The sequence below is a fragment of the Cyprinus carpio genome, chromosome B25 (genome assembly GCF_018340385.1).
Source record: "Cyprinus carpio isolate SPL01 chromosome B25, ASM1834038v1, whole genome shotgun sequence".
In the NCBI taxonomy this organism is placed as follows: Eukaryota; Metazoa; Chordata; class Actinopteri; order Cypriniformes; family Cyprinidae; genus Cyprinus; species Cyprinus carpio.
In genome coordinates, this window is record NC_056621.1 from 11,326,160 (window position 1) to 11,347,159 (window position 21,000).

The following is a 21,000-nucleotide window of genomic DNA, read 5'->3' on the forward strand; positions in this document are numbered from 1 at the left end:
AAGTAAGAATACAAGCCTTTCCTCAAATGTAGTTATTTATATAAAATGGTATTTAAAAGCTGCTATGCATAATACAGCAAATTTAGAGTTAAAGAAGTGATAGATGTTTGATGTCTGATTTACTTTTCAGGTTTACTAATGATTACTCAAACTCATTAGTGCCGCCCAAAACATGTTCATGGTCACAATTTTCACGCATTTTAATAAGGATAACCCTGGATGAGCCTGTTTATCATTAACTGCAGTGTAACTCCAAAATACAGGGACTTTCCGCAGTAGCTTCTATTTGCTAATCTAAACATCCTGGAGTAAATTTAGTAGAACGATTATTCTAACACTACAGTTTGCTTTTTGGCACCAGACGTAGGGCTCACAGTCTCTGACAGTTTTTAAATCCCATGATGAATAGCAGTAGCTTGTTAAAATACAATAAGGGAATTAGTTGGCTTGTTTGGTTTCACAATATATCAAAGGATTTTGGATCCAAACGGTCTATAGATTCTTGAAGGGTCTGCTTGTAAGTGTTATCCAGAGCAAATACTTGAGCATTGTCAAAACCTGTCACATGTCAAAGTAAAGCAAACAACACTAAACTGATGAGTCTCACTAGGTGAATCTCTCGAAAACAAATCCAGGTCATATTTCACTTTGAAACAAAGATTAAAAAAAAAAAAAAAAAAAATTCTGGAATTTTTATTATATGGGCCATTCTACAGAATTGGTCCAATGTCAGAGTTGGAAACGTCTTGGGAAAAAAATGTGTCTTGTGCAGTTAAGAATCATAATCAGAAAGAGCTTTATTGCCAAGTATGCTTTATTGGCAAGTATTAATTCTCATATTGTATTTTCAGAAAGTTTTGGAATATTTGTCCTCTCCCAAAATTTGTCACTACCGAAACACAATAATAATAATAATTTAATTAGAAGGGTTATATTGACCTATTAAGATTTTGCTTACATATAGATTGTAAATATATATTTTTTTGCCATTTTATTAATTTTTTTTTCAGAGGTAAATCAATAACAATTACATTTTTAACAATATTTCAGGTGTAATTTATGAGATTTGTTGTATTTTGAATCCAATTTTTCTTTGTAAAAGGCAAAGTGTGGATCATACTGATTTCAAAGTTAAGGATTCATTAGTTTGAATATACATTGAACCATCATAACATCTTAGGGGATAATTCAGTATACTTTATTTTTGACAAAACATCCCATGTTTCGATAGTGACAGCACATTTTTGGTAGTGACAGTAATGTTTTGGTAGCCACCACATCACATTACAGAATTTTAACTTGAATGCTAAAAGACTACTAAAACATTATAAAATAAAATAAAAAGTGCATAACCGTTCTAAAATTTTGTTTATTTCCCCCAAATGTGAGGATTATGTGTTCCTTTTTGTCACTACTGAAACAATGGTTTCGGTAGTGACAATTCTATGGGATAACACCCCAAAAAACAAAACAAAGATGTCACTACCGAAACTCCACCGAATATTCTGGTAGTGACTGTTTCGGTAGTGACAATTCTATGGGATAACACCCCCAAAAAAAAGATGTCACTACCGAAACTCCAGCAAATGTTTCGGTAGTGACAATTTTAGATACTTTTGAACCCAAGATGCTAATCAGCACATGGTTAGCAAGCACAGTTCTGAACAGTAATATACATATAAAAAATTAATGTTATGGAATAACTCCCAAAAAAGTGTGCTTAATTGCAGAAAAAAAGGTGTTCAGTAGTGACGTTCCTTAAAGTTACACACAGATTTTTCTTACTTTTGAACACATTTACCTCAAAATGATGAGACCTATCTACTTGCACCTTGTAGCTATGAGAGAGGGGGACACTGGAACATTTTAAATGTTTTAAATCATAAATGTAAGGGTTTAGTTCAAATTAGTCTCGGCCATTGGACAAAAACATACACATAAAAAATGCAGGACACGTTTTTTTACATAAAGTTTTATAGTTACTTGAACTTCAATTTTAAAAAGGGTTTCAATAGATAATAGAAGAATCTTAATAAACATCTAAGAATGGCCCATAAACATCAATTTTTGAAATCAAAATAACCCAAAAGCAATTCTGTGTGATATTCTGGTCTGTAGACACGACTCTTGTCTCTTCTTCAATGTAAGTCTATGGGATTGCTGTTATATATTAGTACAGTGAGGGATGCTGCAGTTGAATGGGAACAGACTCAAACATTTCATTTAAATCTGTGTTTCCCCTATCAAAGCCTCCTCATGAATAGCCTGTGGTTTGGATGGCCTTGCAATCTCTGTGAGAAACAGTGTGAACGGAAATATTCAGACTGCAGTTGTTGGGTTTGGGCGGAAAGACCCATTTTGTGTAACTCAAGGTCCCGTCGTTTTCAAGTTTCTCTGTTTGTGTTGGCTTATCAAGGTTTTGTAAATACAGAGGATGTAAGCAGCAGGGACTTGAAGTGTGTCCGACATGTGATGTGTGTGATGTCACCAATCATTATTGAGATAGCATCGGAGTTCAGTCACCCGCTAACTCTTGACTCCGGGTGGCATATCAGGAACACTGAGGGGAGGGGCTTGTGTTGGAATGTGTCAACACTGATAGAAGAAACACAGCAACTTACTGTTGAGGAACATTTCAGAACTTGCATTTCTTTTCAGTTATTCAAACATTTGAAAGATTTCTTTGAGGAGCTCAGTAAGTTAACTAGATCCATTAGCATTTCATAAGATATTTCTATAAAATAACACACATAATCTACACACATTTCCTTGTTGCGTTGTGTTAATAAATAATGAATTAATTAACAAATAGGGCAAATATATACAGAATTTATATATATAAATAAATAATGAATTAATTAACAAATATAATATATGTAATAAAACAATAATATAAACAAACTATATATATAGTTTATATTATTAATTGTTTTTAATACAATTATTATATATTTTAATATGTATGTGTATATAACATTTAAAAAATATGATTTTTTTATAATAATATATTGCATATTATAATCTAAGAATATTGTTTTTAACAGAATTTTATATACAGGTGCATCTCAAAAAAAATATTTTTGTAACATTTCAAAAAGTGAAATTTTCATATATTCTAGATTCATTACACGAAAAGTTTCAAAACTTTTTTTGTTTTAATTTTGATGAATAGAGCTTACAGCTCATGAAAGTCAAAAATCCAGTATCCAGTAAGTTACAAAAAAAAAAAATGTCACTGTATTATATTTTTTTGAGATGCACCTATATATATATATATATATATATATATATATATATATATATACATACATATATATTTATTTATATTTATATATATATATATATATATAAAGATATATGATTTATTAATAATTATATATGGTATATTATAATCCAAGAATATTGTTTTTAATAGAATTATCATATATTTTAATATGTGTGTGTATACTGTATATAAACAATTAAATATAATACATAATTTTGTTAATAATTAATTTCAAAAATATGATTTATTAATAATAATACATGGTATATTATAATCAAAGAATATTGTTATATATACTATATATATATATATATATATATATATATATACACACACACACACACACACACACAGTATATATATTACTATATATATTATATATATATATATATATATATATATATATATATATATATATATATATATATACTTGTTTCATATATTAATTAAGTTAATTGTTAATAATTGTATTATATATCACAAAAGTCTGGCTCTGGATTTAAGTGTCAAAAGAATTTTAATGAGTTTAAACTTCTTCAGTGTATTTCATTTTATATGGTCTTCAGGATTTTTGTGGCAGCCAGCAAAATTCCTAGCAAGTTCTACTTGGTTTGTTTAATGAGGTCTTGGAATTAAATCTGTTATATGCTTCACATACTGTTCCTATATATGTGTGCTTTAACTGTAGCTGACTGGCGTTGAGCCCAGGTGAAACACACCATGGAGAAAAACATACACAGGTGGAGCATTTGAATGGAAATTGTCCACAGTGGAGCAATAAAAAGCCAAACCACAGAACAAACTCTTCAAGTGATTTGTCAGGTTGAAACAGATGACACAGGAGAAATGCTGTGGTTAACATTATCTTTGTCAGGCTGATTTAATTGCCTATACACTGAAATTGCTGATTTTGTGGGTCAGATAAGAGCGCCTGGTCTTCTGTAGTGGGTCAGGCATTTAAAAATTGTAGTGATTTCTCATTAATCTCAGGACATTGAGGGGTTGTGTATTTGTTAGCATTGAAATTAACAAACTTGCAGATTATTAAACTTGAGGCGAGAATGCAAAGCTTGTTTTGTGAGACTTATTTGACACATAATAGAAGCATATTTCTGTGCCCTACAAACTGCACCACCTTATAATAAGTGATGAGGGATGAAAAAGCCTCATCAGCGTGATCAAATAAGACGTGACTCCTTTTTTAGGGCAGATAGCACATGACAGAAAGCCTACACACCCTTATCTGCTCGAATAACTAGGGTGTGTGTGCAATGCTTGAGGTTGTACTGGATTTTCCATTTTTGCTGGTATTAAAAAGTATGCTATCTCTTAATGAACAGCACCAGGCTGCGCTCGTCTCTTCTTGTCATTTAACTGAAGGCTTATATTCACATTCTTATCAGGGCTGTGATTACAGCACTGTTGTATGATTGCGTTGTTTCAGCAGTGAAAGATCCCAACGCCCCGAATAGAGTCAACACTCTCTTGTTGTGTGAGCCTAAATTAAGCTACATAATGAACAGCATTGTGGGATGTGCCCCCTTTAGCCCTCGACAGTTGTCTTTTGTGACCCTCCACCCGAGTGGCATGTGTCCGTGCCGCCCAATTACAAGAGTGCAAGTAGGTTAAACGTTCCGCTCATGATGTGGCCTGACATTTATGAAATATAATATCTTTGTGTGGTATGAAATCCAATGTAATTCAGTCTTGACCTCCTATAAGAATGAATACATTAATAAACTAGATTTTTATATTTTTAGAGGAAGCACCCATAAAAGTCACCACTATTATGAGACTTACAATATTAAACAGCAATTTATTAAAAGTTTAACAAAAATAAAAATTTTTAAGGCCCAATGAAAATTAATTTTTTTCCCTCAAATTCAGTTTTATTTTTATTTTTTTTACCAAATTCTGTTTTCCATTAATTTTAATGGATTCATTAAATATCCATTTAATGAATCCATTAAATCCATTAAATTTTTACCAAATTCTGTTTTCCATTAATTTTAATGGATTCATTAAATACAGTATTAATCATCAAAAGCATCTCCATTAAATTTATTTTATTGAAATAATTTTATTTTTTATTTTTGTCCCCAATGTGTTTACATTTCTCTAAAAAAATGCTAAATAAATCCTGGTAAATATTCCTTTAAAAAAAATGTAATGAATAATACTATTAGTAGTAGTACTATCATTACTTTAAGTAATATTTCTGTCACCGTTTCTTCAAGTTAAACCAAACTTTTATTTTGACAGGTTGCTGTGAAGACCTTTAGGATTCTGTTTGTATATGATATGAAGATAGATTTACTCAAAAGCAACACGAAAATCATAGGGCCCTAAAATTGTGCATGAGTGAGTTATGTCATGAGTACAAGAAATTTATAAAACTTTTTTATTTTTAAGTCAGTTAGGAAAATTCTGCATGAAAAAAAAAAATTAATGCAAAAAACACTACAAATCCATGTGACGAACTTGACTGAGCTCTCATGCTAAATTCCCCATGTGTATTCCTATCGAAATGACTGTATTTCACCTGCCAAAAATTAGCTGAATAACGGTAAACGTGAGCACACATTTACTCTGAGGCAGAAACAGGCTTCCCTAATTTAGAGCCACCTCTGTGTGTTTGCATTTGCTTATGTGTGCCTAAATATATGATTTATGAATGTGCCTATTACACATGCCACAAGGCATGACAATAGGGTGAAACTTGACCCTGACAGGCTTAATTATTCTCAAATTTCCCTCCATCACTGAGGTTCCACAGGGAGGAAGTCAAGCTGCCTCGGGATACGTCACAGCAGAGAGACAGGGGTTAACACTTGGGAAAATACTAGCTCTTAATATGGAGACCATTTTATCCTGTAGCTTCAGAGAGCTTACAATCAAACACAACATTTTATAGTGGCATTTTCTAAATACAGCCTTGTCATAGTGGACAGTATGATTTAGATGTTGTTGTAAAGCACATTTGCTCTAGGGAATTTATGTAATGTCAAGTTACATTACAGTACAGGAAGGCAGCAGTCTTAAACACACCAAGCTGGTACTTGCCGTCAGTTGAGATTCATAGTATTGGTTCACACACAAGATTATTTTTTTACTCCACCCTCAATTTCGAAATGCACTTTCCCAGCAACTGTAATTGTGACTTTTATTTATTATGTTGCATAATTACATGACACATTTTTGCAGGTCACTGAGAAGCAAACCAGCAGATGCAGTAGACGGCTGGCGCAATGGCCTCAGATGCAAGTCACATGTTAGCAGCAGCCTTGGAACAAATGGATGATATTATTGCTGGTAAGACTTTAATTTAGCTTCAAGCTGATTTGAAATCCTCCTGATGAACTTGTGCATGGATCACATTCTTCCAAATAGCAATGGACTGGTCCACAATTATGTCCATTGCTTCTTTGCTAACCAATTTTATTTTTTTCAGTAAAATAGGTCGGATAAAGGTAAATGTGGTAGTCTGTTTCTTATTGGCTGCATTTCAGGGAGGAATCAGATAAGGCTCTGCTCCTATACAATGTTTTTTCAACGTATCTCTTGATCTGTGCAAACTAATTGGATTTCCTCAACGCTGCATGTGTAAAGCTTTTTCAAAAAAAGGATTACATGGTGTTGAATATTTCGAAAGAGCAGCTCTTGCCAAACAAAGGTAAAGCTGAATAAAAAGCTTTGCATGAGTAAATATATTACTTTTCAATAATTATAATAATTGCTAAATAAATAAAAAATCATATTAATAATTAATTTAAACATATTATACCAAAATAACTTAACAATGCATGTAATATTTTTAATATATCAGATTTACAGAATGAACAATAGGGTGTGCGATACTGTATCAGCACAACGTTTTATAACAGAGTAGTCCGTTTTGGAGGGGAAGTTTTTAACAGCTAGGTATGGAGCGGATGTGGGGGCTGTGTAGCCCCTTAAGCAAGCTCAGCGATGCCAAGATGATTTAACTAATAGAGGATAAATGTTTAATGTGGGCAGTCAACAAATGAAGGCTGGGGGATGGAGCGGAGCATGCGGTTTGCTGTCTGAGCTATTGGGGAGGGAGACATTCACTGTGACAAAATCTATGATAAACACTATTTATTCCAGTTACATAACCTAAGGTCACACTACCATTAACTTTTGGGCGAAACATTGTTGGCTTGCTTACTTTTAATGTGGAATAAAAAGAGCAGCATAAAAAGTGATCTAAAGACCGAGAGCTCATATTTCTAATTTAGGGGTCAGTAAGATATATTTTATTTTATTTTTAATTTTATTTATTTATAAAGAAAGAAATTGCTTCTTTTATTAAGCAAGCGTGCATCAAATGGACATGTATAATGTTACAAAAGAATAAATTTTAAAATAGATGCTATTGTGAACTTTCAGTTCATCGAAGAATTCAGAAGTAAACTATTTTCAACATTGATAATAATAAGAAATGTTTCTTAAGCACCAAATCTGAAGCACCTGATTTCTGAAGGACACTGAAGACTGGAGTAATGATGCTGAAAATTCAGCTTTATCATCACTAAAAAAAGTGTAAAAATATATTCAAATAGAAAACTGTTCATAATGTTCATAATATTACTGTTTTCACTGTATTTTTTAATCAAATAAATGCAGCCTTTTTCTTTTTTTCTGTATCCTCCTTGTTGGATGTATTTTTTTCGGCAACGGCTATTTGCACTAAGTGAAAATAGCATATTTTCTTAGCGAAAGATGTTATTTACACTAAGTGCAAATAGCGAAGGATGCTATTTACACTAAGTGCAAATAGTGATGGATGTTATTTACACTAAGTGCAAATAGCTATAGAATCTATTTACACTATGTTAAAATAGCAGGATTTCTTCTATTTATAGCTACTTCTTATTTCACATAGTGGCAATTATCTGCACCTCAGTATTGTTCTACACTATTAAACAATATGCAATAATAACTTATTGAATGTAAATTTTAATTCAAATTATTAAATTGATGCCACCTTATTGGGACAATAAAGCCCTCCCTAAACTTACCCTAACCATACCTGTTACTTTATTGTCAACTTTTTGATTATTCCCTTCATTTTTATTGAAAATAAATGCTTTTATGATCTGATTCGAACCTCTGTCGATCGCGTCAAAATAAGCCCAACACACGTTTTACCATCTGCGCCACTAGAGCGGATGACTAGCAACCGTCTTTTGTAATATTGACTAGCCCAATCACACGTTGGTGGGCGGAGTTAGTGTAAATAGCTTCTGCCAACAAGGCAGGCTATTTGCACATAGTGTAAATAGACACTCCGTTTTTTTTCACTGAGCTGGTACTTGATAAGGAAATACTATGTTTATTTAATATATAAATATCATTACATTATTTACAGTTAAAACATAATGACATATGTTAACATAATGTGAACTTATTTGTACCATGTTATAACATAATTTGAAATGCATACCACACATGGTCTATTAGCTGAGTAGTCCTGCAAGTCATGAGTTATAATTGTCCTGAATGAAGGCTGCATGGGCCAAATATTACACATTCAGGACTTCAAATATAGCACAGACTAATAAATGAATTACTTATGAATTAACCAGTAAAGTTTAGTAATCAGATGTCATGCCATGTGGCTAATCCTGGATCTAGACTTTAAATGAGTGTCTGTCTGTGTGTCTTAAGAATAGTTAATAAGAGAGTTGACCAAAGGCATGTTGTGTCTCTTTGGTGCTGCTGTGTGAACTGACTCATGACAATGAAGAAGTGTTGTTAGAAAAGTTGCTCAAGGTTCTTGAAATGCCTCCATCTGCTGGAGACAGTTGGAACATCTCAAATACCATAAAGATGATCCAACAACTAGCATTCTAGCCTTATATGTGATTATTAGACCTGATTATTAAACCCATTTTTTCCAGTAGTTATTGTTTTCTTCTGTTCTTCTGTAAACAGCTTCTGTTTTGTTATTTTAAGTGATTTTTGATGATAAAAGTATATTGAATAGCTTGAGCAAGAATAAATATTCCACTCTTTCTGTTTATTGTTTTTATTTCCAAATAATTTAATTTAATTTAGTTTATCAAAACCTATAGGATATTTGTGATAAGTAGCAGAGCAAGAGTAAATATTCTACTATGTTAGGGTATTTTTTCAGATAATTTCCAATAGTATTTATTCAATTTTATTTTGGATGATCAAAACCTAATGGATTTTTGTGATAAGTAGCAGTGCTACAATAAATATTCCACTGTTAGTTGTTGTTGTTTTTTTTTTTCTCAGATAATTTCCAATAGTATTTATTTTATTTTATTTTATCATTTTTATTTTGGATTATCAAAACCTAATGGATATGTGTGATAACAAACAGAGCAAGAGTAAATATTTTACTATGTTTTTTTTTGTTTTTTTCAATAGTATTTTTTATATATATATCCTTCCATGCACTGTTCTTTCAGTAACTGGCACAACACCCCCACCCCTTCATTAAAGCAACCAATGAGGTCATTTCATGCCTTCAGTCAAGCAAAACACTTGCGCCTGAATGCACAAATTGTGCATCTGTATAAACAGTTATGTACATTAATCGCACATTCTTTGCATGCATACAAGAAGCATTTCTTTGCATTGTTCTCATTACTCTTAACACCACTTATCTTCTTTGAAATGACATATGAAACCAGTACAAATCTTACATTAACAAGACACGTAAACTAAAGGAAAAAATGTGTAATGTTCTTACAATTGCATAAGATAAAAACTGAAACCAAGGCCCTAACCTAAGTTTCTTTGTTCTGATCGTTGATTCTGGCATTTAAAAATGGAACAATGTCATCATACACTTTTAAAGTGTTATAGAACCCTGATGGGTTCCAGATGTTTGGATTCCATAGTATCCAGATGGGGATTGTTGGAACTGTTGTTCTAGATGATGCAGGCGACACGTGGCTGCAGGAGTGTGGGTGCTGATGGTTAATATGATGTGATGATGTATGACATGGCGTGATGGTGCATCTCCCCTGCTCTTTTTCTATTTGTTTTTCCTCTCAAGTCACTTTATGCCCTAGCTGTTCCATAGATTGCATCTTTTTTGCATACAATAAAAACATGACCAAAAAAAGGAATGGATTTTTAAAAAATATGCCAGATTCAAACCTGTGCCACCCATATGGGAGTATGACCACTAAGCCAAAGGTCTAACCTCTTCTATATTTTATTTTGTCCATTTCATATTTCTGTCTGCAGGTTCCAAGGCTGCAGTGCAGTTCAGTAACGGGCTGTATGATCTGCGCTCTCCTGTGAGCGCCGGGCCGCTGCCGGTTCTCCAGCTGGCTGAGGAGCTGAGACTGGCACTGGAGCTGCAGGCCAGGGACGAGGACTGCAACTCACTACGCTCCCAGCTGCCCTGCACCACCGCACAGACTCTCATGGAGTGGCTGGAGAAAGGATCGGTAAGGCACTTGAAAGTGAAAGCCTATAAAACCATTGTGAATTTTATGATAGAATAGTATCAGAGTTATTATTATACAGGCTTATAATTCACTTCACATGTATTCCTGAGTCAGCTTATTATATTTGGAGGTTTGATGTTTAATGTTTCTTGAGCTTTTCTGTTTAGCCTGGTGCCATCCTTAAGTTTTCAGTCAGCATTTGGATAGTGTTTTCCTTATATAAATATTTACACACCATGCAGTGATGCAGATGTTAACATGTTTCTCAGATGATGAATGAACATTTTTCATATTGTGTTTGTCATGTTTTGGAAACAAAACCTTTTTAATGTAAATGTGGTGACATGATTATAAGCAGCAAAAATACCTTGCAAGTGTTAGGTTGTTCAATAGGCAGCTGTACTGAGTCTTAAAGGAACAGGTCATTCATCAGTGAAAATTCCTGTATGACTTTATTTCTTCAGTGGAACACAAAAGTTGGAACTTAAGTTCAGTGGAACAGTGGAACTTTAAAAAATTATAAAGAAATAAACAAAGGAGGAAAAAATACAAACATTTTTACGAAAGTGCTCCATATAGTGTAATTTTAATATTATTTATATACGATTATAGTATTCATTAATCTTTTGAATTAACTTTTATTTGTATATGTTTTTACTTTAATTTTAGTTTACATTTTAGTAATTTATGTTTTTTTCTTATAGTTCTGTATAGATTTAATTAATTTTTTTCAAGTTTAATCTTCAACTTATTTTATTTCAGTTAGCTGCGAGCCAAAATTTAAATTTTTTGTTAAGTTTTTTTAACATATAAAGAATTTTTTTTATTATTTAAATATTATTATTACTAATAAAATCAATACAGATAATTAAAATATGAATTAATAATAAAATGTAACATAAATGTACACAAATTAATTAGCAGTGGACATATCCATATGAAGAAAAATACTCGCAAACGATTTTTACTAGTTTTAGTTAACAATAACAACGCTGGATCCATATGACTTGTGCACTATATTCCCAGTCCTCTCCAGTAATTTAATCTCTTTTTGTGAAGGATGAATTGAAATCATTATATAACTTAAGTCAATATTCACTGAAAATCATCCCTTCCAGTGAGCTGATCACGTACTGTAAGAACCACTGCAACTGAATCATTGATTCCGTCATTTGAACTTTAGGATCTCGAGGTCAGGACTGTAAAGCGACTCAATGGACTGGCTCGAACGAATGATTTATACACAAACTCACTGACTGAAACCTAGTGAGCACAAGTGTTAAAAACAGTTTTTTGGTGTTTTTTTTTAAGGGGATCTGTCGCTGTATTAAAAAAAGAAGAATCTTCCAAAATTTTCCTTTTGCGTTCCAAAGAAAAAATAACAGCTTACAGGATTGAAACAACATGAGTACATAATGATAATTAGGATAAATTTAAATTTTGAGTGAACTATACCTTTAAGTACAGAATCTTGCCTAATACAGGGTTTTTTCTCATGTGTCCCAGAGGCAGTTTCTGGCCCAGCGTTTGCGTGCGTATGCGTGTATGTTGCTTGGATGTTTTTAAAAGAGTTTGGATCCCCTCTGAGACATTGATAGGGCTGTGCTTCCTGCCTCTTCTCCCTCTCTTCCCTCATATCCCTCTCTTCACGCAGTCACTCTCTCCTTTCTCTTTGCTGTTTTGCTTTGCATTAAAAATGATCTGGTCACCTTTAGCCCGGCTTCATCTCCTCTAGGGTAAGTCTTCATCTGACAGTTTATACTACTAGATTATTTTGTTGATTTGTAACCTGACAATGCACGCATACTTGCTCTCTCAGAAAAGTGTTTTCTTGTTTTGCTGGTATTTGTTATTGGCAAAAACAGTCACAAGGTTCATTTAGACAGTTATTTGTTTATTCTGATGCAAAATGCTTGCACATGATTCTCATCAGTTGCCTGTGGTGATTTCTTGGCCAATGAACATAGAAAATCTCACAAAGAGCATAAGCAACCTGTTGGCGGAGCCCAAGGATCAATCAAGGGCCATGTTTTTGCAGGGATCTGACATTAAGCTAAGCTTACATTACTTTATGCGAAGTTGAAGAAACACTAATGCCACATAATTTGAACAAAATCAGGCCAAAACGACGTTTTAAGCTGGTAAACACATTTGAACTATCATTGGTCCGTGGTGATTACGTAATAGGTAGGTGCCTTCTTTGACATGGAAATCCTGTCAGTCCGTCGAGGTCATGAAAAATGAGCACACTGGAGAGCTGCTTTATAGTAATATAAAGTAGTATAGTGAAGTTGTAATTCTAATTAAAAGTGATGCTTACACTGTTTATTCATGTTTAATACTGTAAAGCTGCTTGCTTTAAAGCAGTCTGATGTATTAAGTGCTGTGTAAATTAACGTGATGTAACTTGAGCGCAGTACCGAATTACAAAGCTGGTGCAAAATGATATACATCGATATTGTCACAGTGTGGTGCAGGAGTGAATGCACAAAGCAGAAGAATAACGAGAAACGGTCTTTAATTATCCACATAAGAGTAATCCATCACAGGAGGATAGCAAACACACATATCCATAGATGAGACCGGACAAAGAAACACTGAACAGAATGCAACTTATATGGGGAACATAAATGAGGATAATGATAAGACACACCTGAACATAATGACACAATCAACAGGAGACAGAAACTAGGTCACACAGAGCACATGGGGAATTAAAAAAAAACACATCAAACAGTCTATAACTGTGACATTTCGCCCCCATCTGGGAAGGCGCAACCTCGCGCCGTGGAGAAAAAGGGATGGGATGGAGGGGGACTTAGGAGGAGGACAAAGGAATGGAAAAGGGCTGGCATGAAGGCAGGCAGACACATGCTGGAGGAGGTTCAGGAGGTGACCAGATGACCGGGAGGAGGACGAACAACAGAGTCCAGGGTGGTGATGATGGAGGGAGGAGCCATGGAGGAGACAGGAGGGTCCATAGAGGAACAGATGGAGGGAGGAGCCAGGGTGACAACAGAAGGGAATCGGAGCAGGGGGAGGAGCCAGACGGGACCCAGGCCACAGCCATGATGGCAGCCCACGGTGGAGCCAACAGAGGGAGGAGCCATGATGGTGGAAGGGCTGACAACTCCAGGGGACCGACCGACGGCGGCAGAGCAGGTGGTGGAGGAGCCTAAGGCGGAGATGGAGAGACGATGAGCCAGGGCGACACCGAGGATCCAGAGGGCCACAGTGGAGTTGGAGCGACTGAGGACCAAGGTGGAGCCAGAGGGAAGGAGGAGCCTGACAGAGCCAGAGTGACGGAGGGTTGAGGTAGAGCCAGAGGAGCGGAGTCCTGAGGTGGCAGATGTTTGATGACAGACCAACGTGGAGCCAGAGGGACAAGGGAGGTCGGCGGAGCTGGTGGATTGACGGGCCACGGTGGAGAGGAGGGAGCTAGCTCATGTGGCGGTGTTTATTCCAATTTGATAAATCGAGCAGAGGCAGTTGTCCGGGTAGTGTGTCAGGTTGACGAGGAGCACAAGGTCTTCCATATGGTCCTCGAGAGAGCGATCCCCCTGCTCCAGCAGGAGGACGAGGACGGCAGGGTCATTCATGATAAATGAAACAAAAACAAAACAAAAAAAAACGCGGGGAAACACACCACTTAACTTTATATGGTCCTGCCTTCTGTCACGGTGTGGTGCAGGAGTGAACGCACAAAGCAGAAGAACCCACAACAAACAGTCCATAACTGTGTCAGATATGATCAGATGCGTTCCTAACTGCTGTTTTTAATTGAATCACTGATTACAGCAGCTTTGGTGGTGTTGGGATGTTCGCAATTAGTATGTCTGTTCGCTGCTTAGGTATTTCAAACTTCTTTTTACGCGAAGAATGAAAAAATGTTTGTTATTCGGGACCCTGTTCAGCTAATTTTTGCAGACAAAATCCAGTCCTTTTAATAGAACTCCATGCCATTGGGGAATTTTGTGTAAGGGCAAAAGATGTACCAATGCAGATTTCGAAATAGTTTCAAATTGGTCTCACTGCGAATTTACCAACAGAAAGCTGCTAAGTTTGAATGTGACTTTAAAGGGATAGTACACTCAAAAATGAAAAATCTGTCATCATTTATTCACCCTCAAGTTATTTCAAACCTGATTGAGTTTCACAAAGAAGATATTTTGAAGAATGTTGGTAACCAAACAGTTGCTGGTATCCACTGAATTCCATAGTATGGGGAAAAAAATATCATGGCTACCCTCAACAGTTTGGTTTACCAATATATTCCAAAATAGCAACTTTTGTGTTCAACAGAAGAAAGAAACTCATACAGGTTTATTACAAGTGAAGGATGAATGAATAATTTTTTTAATTTTCCTTTTTGTGTAAACTATCCCACAATGGACCTTTTCTTCGTTGAAATTTCTCAGAAAATTTTGCTAAAGTGATCGTATCTTAAAGGGGCCTCCTAAAAATCCACAGGGTCCTTTTACAAGACAGCAGTCCTATGAGATGCTTTCTCTAAATGGGATCAAAAACACCCATGCTTCCTAATTAGAGCTAGTAAAAACACTGCAGGAAATGTGATCAAGTCCCGATAGTAAGACGTTCACATTAAAGGGGCCGCATTACACTTTGTTCATACACGCCATATCTGGCCCATGTTTACATGCACATGAGGAATGTTTGCGACAGCTGCAGAAACGAGATAAGAGAGGTTGTTCATCTCATGACCTGATCCGAGACCTGTCTGTAGGTAAAGCATGTCTGTTTGATAGTATTTAAATATGCCTACTCTTGTTTGTGTATGTGTGTGCACATGTGTCTGGTGTGTCTCCAGCTCTGCAGCTGTCAGGATCAGAGACTCTGCCAGGTGCAGCTGAACTCTCAAAGCTCTGGATAAGTTGCGTGCTACACTAATAAGACACAATTGTCTGTGCTTGATCTCAGGGTGGAACCTTTAATATGGCTTGATAGCTGACATAATCACAGCCTGCCTCGCTCAGAAGAATATGTGTTTTTGAAGTCTTAGAATGGAAAAAGTTCATTTGAACACAGCATAAGACGATGCAAAATAGACAAAGTGTCATTTGTTGACTTCATCTGTAGGCATTTAACAGTTTTGACAACAGTCCCCATGGTGACCGTATCCCCACCGCTCTGCGTAGTACACAAAACTCCCTATGACGCAAACAGGAAATGCTAGGAAAAATGAGAGAATACTATAAATTGGTTGTAATGAGGATGGTGTGGCTATTGGCTGAAACTCAGGCCTGGTAACCATCACAAGTCCCATACTGAATGTTTTAGCATTTTGTATTATTTTTTGCTCTTATTTGTGGGAAAACATGTGGATAGTTAACCATTTACTCACCCTTATGTCGTTCCAAACTTGTAGGATCGTTTTCTGTGAAACACAAAAGTGAATTTGTAAAGAAAATTGTGGATGCTGTTTTCAACGGGGCTGTGAAGCTCTAAAATTACAAAAATATTATACTATTAAAGTGGTCTGTATGACTCATACACTTTATTTCAGGTCTTCTGAAGCCATTTGATAGCTTTGTGACAAACAGATGGAAATTCATCTCTTTACTATCACCGAAAGTCCACACTAGCTCTTCCTGACAGTGTCTGATTTGTGAATGAATCTTTTTTTTTTCAGATATTTTTAATGATCTGAATCATTACACAAAACCTGTCAAAAGGATTTTTCCATGAATTAGACTTATTCTTGACTCATTTACACCTCACTAGACTAGACTAAAAACAATGACATAATCGACTAAATAGACCAGTTTTGTCACTGTAAAGGAATCATAGTGGTTGTCAGAAATTTAACATAAAAATATGGCAACAATGTTTCAGGTATTACAGGAAGGCATATATCCTTAAACGTATATTTCATTAAGTGGTATGATATGATGACAAATGCAATAAACATTTACTAAATATCATAAAATATAAGTCGAAACATCCTAATGTACATTTCTGATAACAAAAATTCCATCATCATATTTGATGTGTTATACAGGAACTTCTGGGAATGTCCCTTTACAGTTTTCACTAAATTATATGGTTATTCGTCTTGTTTATTTCCAAAAACATTTTATTTTACAGTAAAATTACATATATGTATGTATATACTGTATGTACGGTTACATTTACCGTTGCTCTGCAACATTTTGCTGGTGAAATCCAGTAATTTTAGTGGGAATTCATGCAGTTGGGAGTTACATATAATGGGATAAAGTACCTCACACAGATTTCTCTCATGTTCAAGTTGGACATGCAAATTTTCTGCATAGACCAACAGAAAGATTCTTAGTTTGAAAGTGACTTATATGAGTGATGCTTCATTTTACATTACATAATGCTAGCAACACTGTGGACAGTTTTTTGTGAAATTTTGCTAATGTGACCATGCCTTAAACGATGACAGAATATTAATTTTGAGTAAACAATCTCTTTAAGTTAATTATATGATAGTTTATAGCAGCTTACATAGTGGCATGTTAACCTACAGGCCTGACAAGATCACAAGGTTATTAAGTTGTTATCTAGTATTAACCAGGCCAGTTTGTGCTCGTCAGTCCCTTCACAGTCTTTCTCTCAGCTGTGTTTGTCCACGAAGGAGACAACTGGACAGCAGGGTTGCCTGTAAAGTTGAAAAGACACTTAGAAATGGATGGATGTCTTCCACAGGAAGCAGGGTCTTTAGGCTAATGGTTTGCAGTCTTGAGTAAAAACAGATGGGGGAGAGCTGGAAGGCAGTGTGACTGTAAATGTCCCCCTCTCTGTCTCTAGCTGTGTTTAAACAGAGACACTGGTTTGTTTCGGTTCAGACTTGCACTGGAACTTCATTAGAGCCGCTGTCTCACACAGAAAACAGAAAAAGATTGAAAGAAAGGGAGTTGAAAATTATAAATATAGAGCTTTTCGCATGTGAAAGAGTTGAATGGTGTTTAGTAGTAAGTAACATCAGGGAGTGGAAGTTGTGGATTGATGTTTTGCGTCTGACACACACACACACACACACACACACACACACACAGACACACACATTGAACTTCTAAGTGTCTGGCTGGACAACAGATGCAGGGGGTCTTGGACAGACGTCTGGTTTTAGAAATGAGGTTTGTGCAGTTGCTTCAGCATGTTAAGAGCGCCTGTCTTAAGCAGCCAATATAAGGAGGAGGAGAAGGAGGAGGCGACTCTGTAAAATAGGCAGACAGAGACACTGAAACCCAGAGCTCTGATCTCAGCCAGTCGCTGCAGTCGCTCCATTATTATAGCGGCTCGAGATGGGCCTTCAGCATGGAGGAGGAAATTGACTTTTATAAGCATTTTACTTGGCTTAAAAAGGTAAGTTGAAATGTCTGCTTTTCTACTGTAGATTATCCACTTTATGGATATTTCCTTTCAGCTTTTATTACTGTTTTTTTTTTCTTCATTTGAGCAGTATATAATAAGAAAAGGACCATGCACAGTCAACCAGTCATTATTGCGAAATGATATGCAATACTCAATATAGATTTGAGTTTAAATTATTTTGAGATAATTAGCTGTGTGTTACCATAAAGTTTCCACTAAGAAAAAAATAGTCCACTAGAATATACAAAACAATCAGCATAGCAACAAGACGAACACCATGATGATACTACACCACATTACAATATTAATTATGAAGACCTGATTTTCACAACAATTGCTAAGTGAGATGCAAGATGGTGCTGTTATTGTTTTATTATTTTTGAGATACTGTAGTTTCTTTTAATATTATGAATTAGTTTTTAGTGTTTATTTTCCATTTTAATTCTATCTAATTTTTTGTAATTTAGTTGTTTTTATCGTTTTTATTAGTTTTTTAATGTCTATGTAATCTTTATTAATTTATTATTTCAGTTTTCTTTTTAGTTATTTTAATACATCAACTTAACCCTACGTTTATTTTTTTGTTTTGTTTTGTTTTGTTTTGTTTTGTTTTGTTTTCAGTTTAAGTTTAGTTTTAGTTAAATAAAATAACCCTAGATGGCGACAGCTACATGAAACGTGAGTCTGCGGTGATACAAGATGAAAGTAGTGGCGGTTTCTGTTACCCTTTTGAGGAGACTGATATAGAGTGGTTGGATTTATGTGGAACTGGTTGTTGTTGTTGTTGTTCAAAACGACAAGCAGTATTGTGCTGGCATGGATGTGTGCCGGGAGCTTGTGATTTGCAATAGTACAAAAGCGCTTTTTATCCTGTCCAGCTTCAATGATTCTGAGCTCATGCTCTTGAACACAAACAAAAACGCTTTCACTGACTAACACTTGATACTTGGAGTAGTAAATCAGGCAGTAAAATTCAATTTAAAGGTGGGGGTATGAACATCAATGTGCACACCTGTTCTTAAAGTGCAAGAGGCGTTGAAAAGCTTGTTTGCCATGGTTGATGTGGTTTACAAGGCATTGTGGGATTGCGGTAAGCCGGAGATGGGGCAGAATGTGTAATGTTGAAGAAAGGCACACGATGTAAAACTCAACCAGCCATTGCATTCCAAAGTAAGAAAGAAATTACAGTAATTATACTTCACAAGGTGTAACAGTATAAAATGCTGGGTTGGAAGAGGAATGGAACGCATTACTGTATTGCAGGGAGGAGTTGTACTGTAAAACCCTCAATATTGTCATACATTCTTGGAAAGTGGGGTAATAATGATCACTGTAGTTTCTTCTGAATTCGTTTCAGGCCTTTACAGTTCTGCAAGCAGGCAATGGGACATGAAAAGGGGGAAATTCCAGGGCCTGTGGGTTGTCTTGCTTATAAACATCGCTCTGGTGAGGTAATAAATGAATTGGTGCTCTAGAGAGCATCATGAATCTCACTGTTTGAACTCTGCTCTAAAGGTTAAATTAGCTGTAGATCAGGACATGTGGTGGACTTCTGAAACGAGGAGACAAAGATGCTTTCTGTGGGTTTGGATTTTATAGTTCATTGTAAATTCATGTTCTAGTTGATGTATATGTGGTTTCCAGGTTAAAGCTAGCTCCACTGAAAGGCAAAATGATAACTTATAAACCGTTAAAGACAGAACTACTGTAAACTGCGAGGTATTTGCATTTGTTGAAACCATCAGTCCACATTATTTTTTTTAAATCATCATGTTTAACAGCAGAATTCTTGGAGAAAAACTACATTACCCATAATTCTGCAGAGAATCCCCACCAATCAGTATATTGTCCGTGACATCAAAAGAACTGTTTAGCACCATGCCCACTCCCATGAACCACTAGTACTTAAATATATACATGATCAACATCTTTAAATTAAGTTTTAAATTTATCCATCATGTTTAATACGATGATATCATTAACAGTGTTTTATGGGATTGTAGTTCTGTCCCTCATTAAAGCTGTTAAGTACACAGTTTAGTTGTTGGCATGAAGGCAAGTCAAATCTGTAATATAACATTTATGAAGTGATATATACAGTTCGGTGGGCTGTTTGTCACAATATGTTCATATTTACTCACTTGAAGAATAAAAGTTTCAAAACTATTGTTTAAATCACTGCTCTTACTTTTAAGGTTTTGTTTTTTTTTTGAGTTCCTCGAATTTTCTTATGATATCAGACTTTCTTCTCATTACCTGTTTCCCAAGAAATAAATAACCTCAAGTTGAGTTTAAACTTGCTGTGGACTGCAATTACTATGCAATGAAAGCCTCATGTGTGAGGACTGAGCAATGCCTTTAGAAAGGCATAACCCTGTAACTCCTCCAGGCAGCCAGCCCTGTAAACCCTGAGTAGACAGCTTTATTATGAGAATTGACAGGCCTGGACACAGCAAAAGCTTTTAAAAGACAGAGATTATCCGTGTGGCTCTGCTAGCTTAGCGGTGACAAGTGACAGTGTCTTATCTCGCATGCTGCGACATACTGTATTTACTGACGTGTTTTCTGCTGATATAGTCTGAAGACTGGACAGAAGATTTATTTGATCATTAATCTTTTTTCAGCTTATGATAATTTGTTATGCTAAATTGGTAAATGTTCTATCTGTCTGTCCATATTTACTGAAAAATTGGCCTTTTCGCAAAGACCCATCACTTAGTTACTGTTGCTATGTCTGACAAGCCATGCCGCTCTCGCATCACACATCCCATTCTCATGCAGTGACAAATACATCACGGAGCAAAGAAGAAACTGACAACGCACCAACAGACACGACAGAGCAGGTTACTTCTGATATGAAATAAAGTCTCAGCTTTCAAATATTTTCATCTTTTTAAAGAAATTCAAACAATAAATACCTTT

At 35.4% G+C, this 21,000-nt stretch overlaps 1 protein-coding gene across 12 annotated transcripts in view; it reads left to right on the forward strand.

Moving 5' to 3' along the window:
• ppfibp2b (PPFIA binding protein 2b) overlaps positions 1 to 21,000 on the forward strand; it is a 56,495-nt gene that overhangs the window by 5,399 nt on the left and 30,096 nt on the right. For 11 of the 12 annotated variants that reach the window (XM_042753190.1, XM_042753200.1, XM_042753194.1 and 8 more), the window contains exons 2-3: positions 6,470 to 6,577; positions 10,514 to 10,719. In XM_042753190.1, the coding sequence (XP_042609124.1) occupies positions 6,514 to 6,577; positions 10,514 to 10,719 (270 nt within the window). In that variant the 5' untranslated portion in view covers positions 6,470 to 6,513. Of the gene's footprint in view, positions 1 to 6,469; positions 6,578 to 10,513; positions 10,720 to 17,922; positions 18,070 to 21,000 lie in introns of those variants that run through there. The other variant, XM_042753201.1, reaches the window with a different exon arrangement.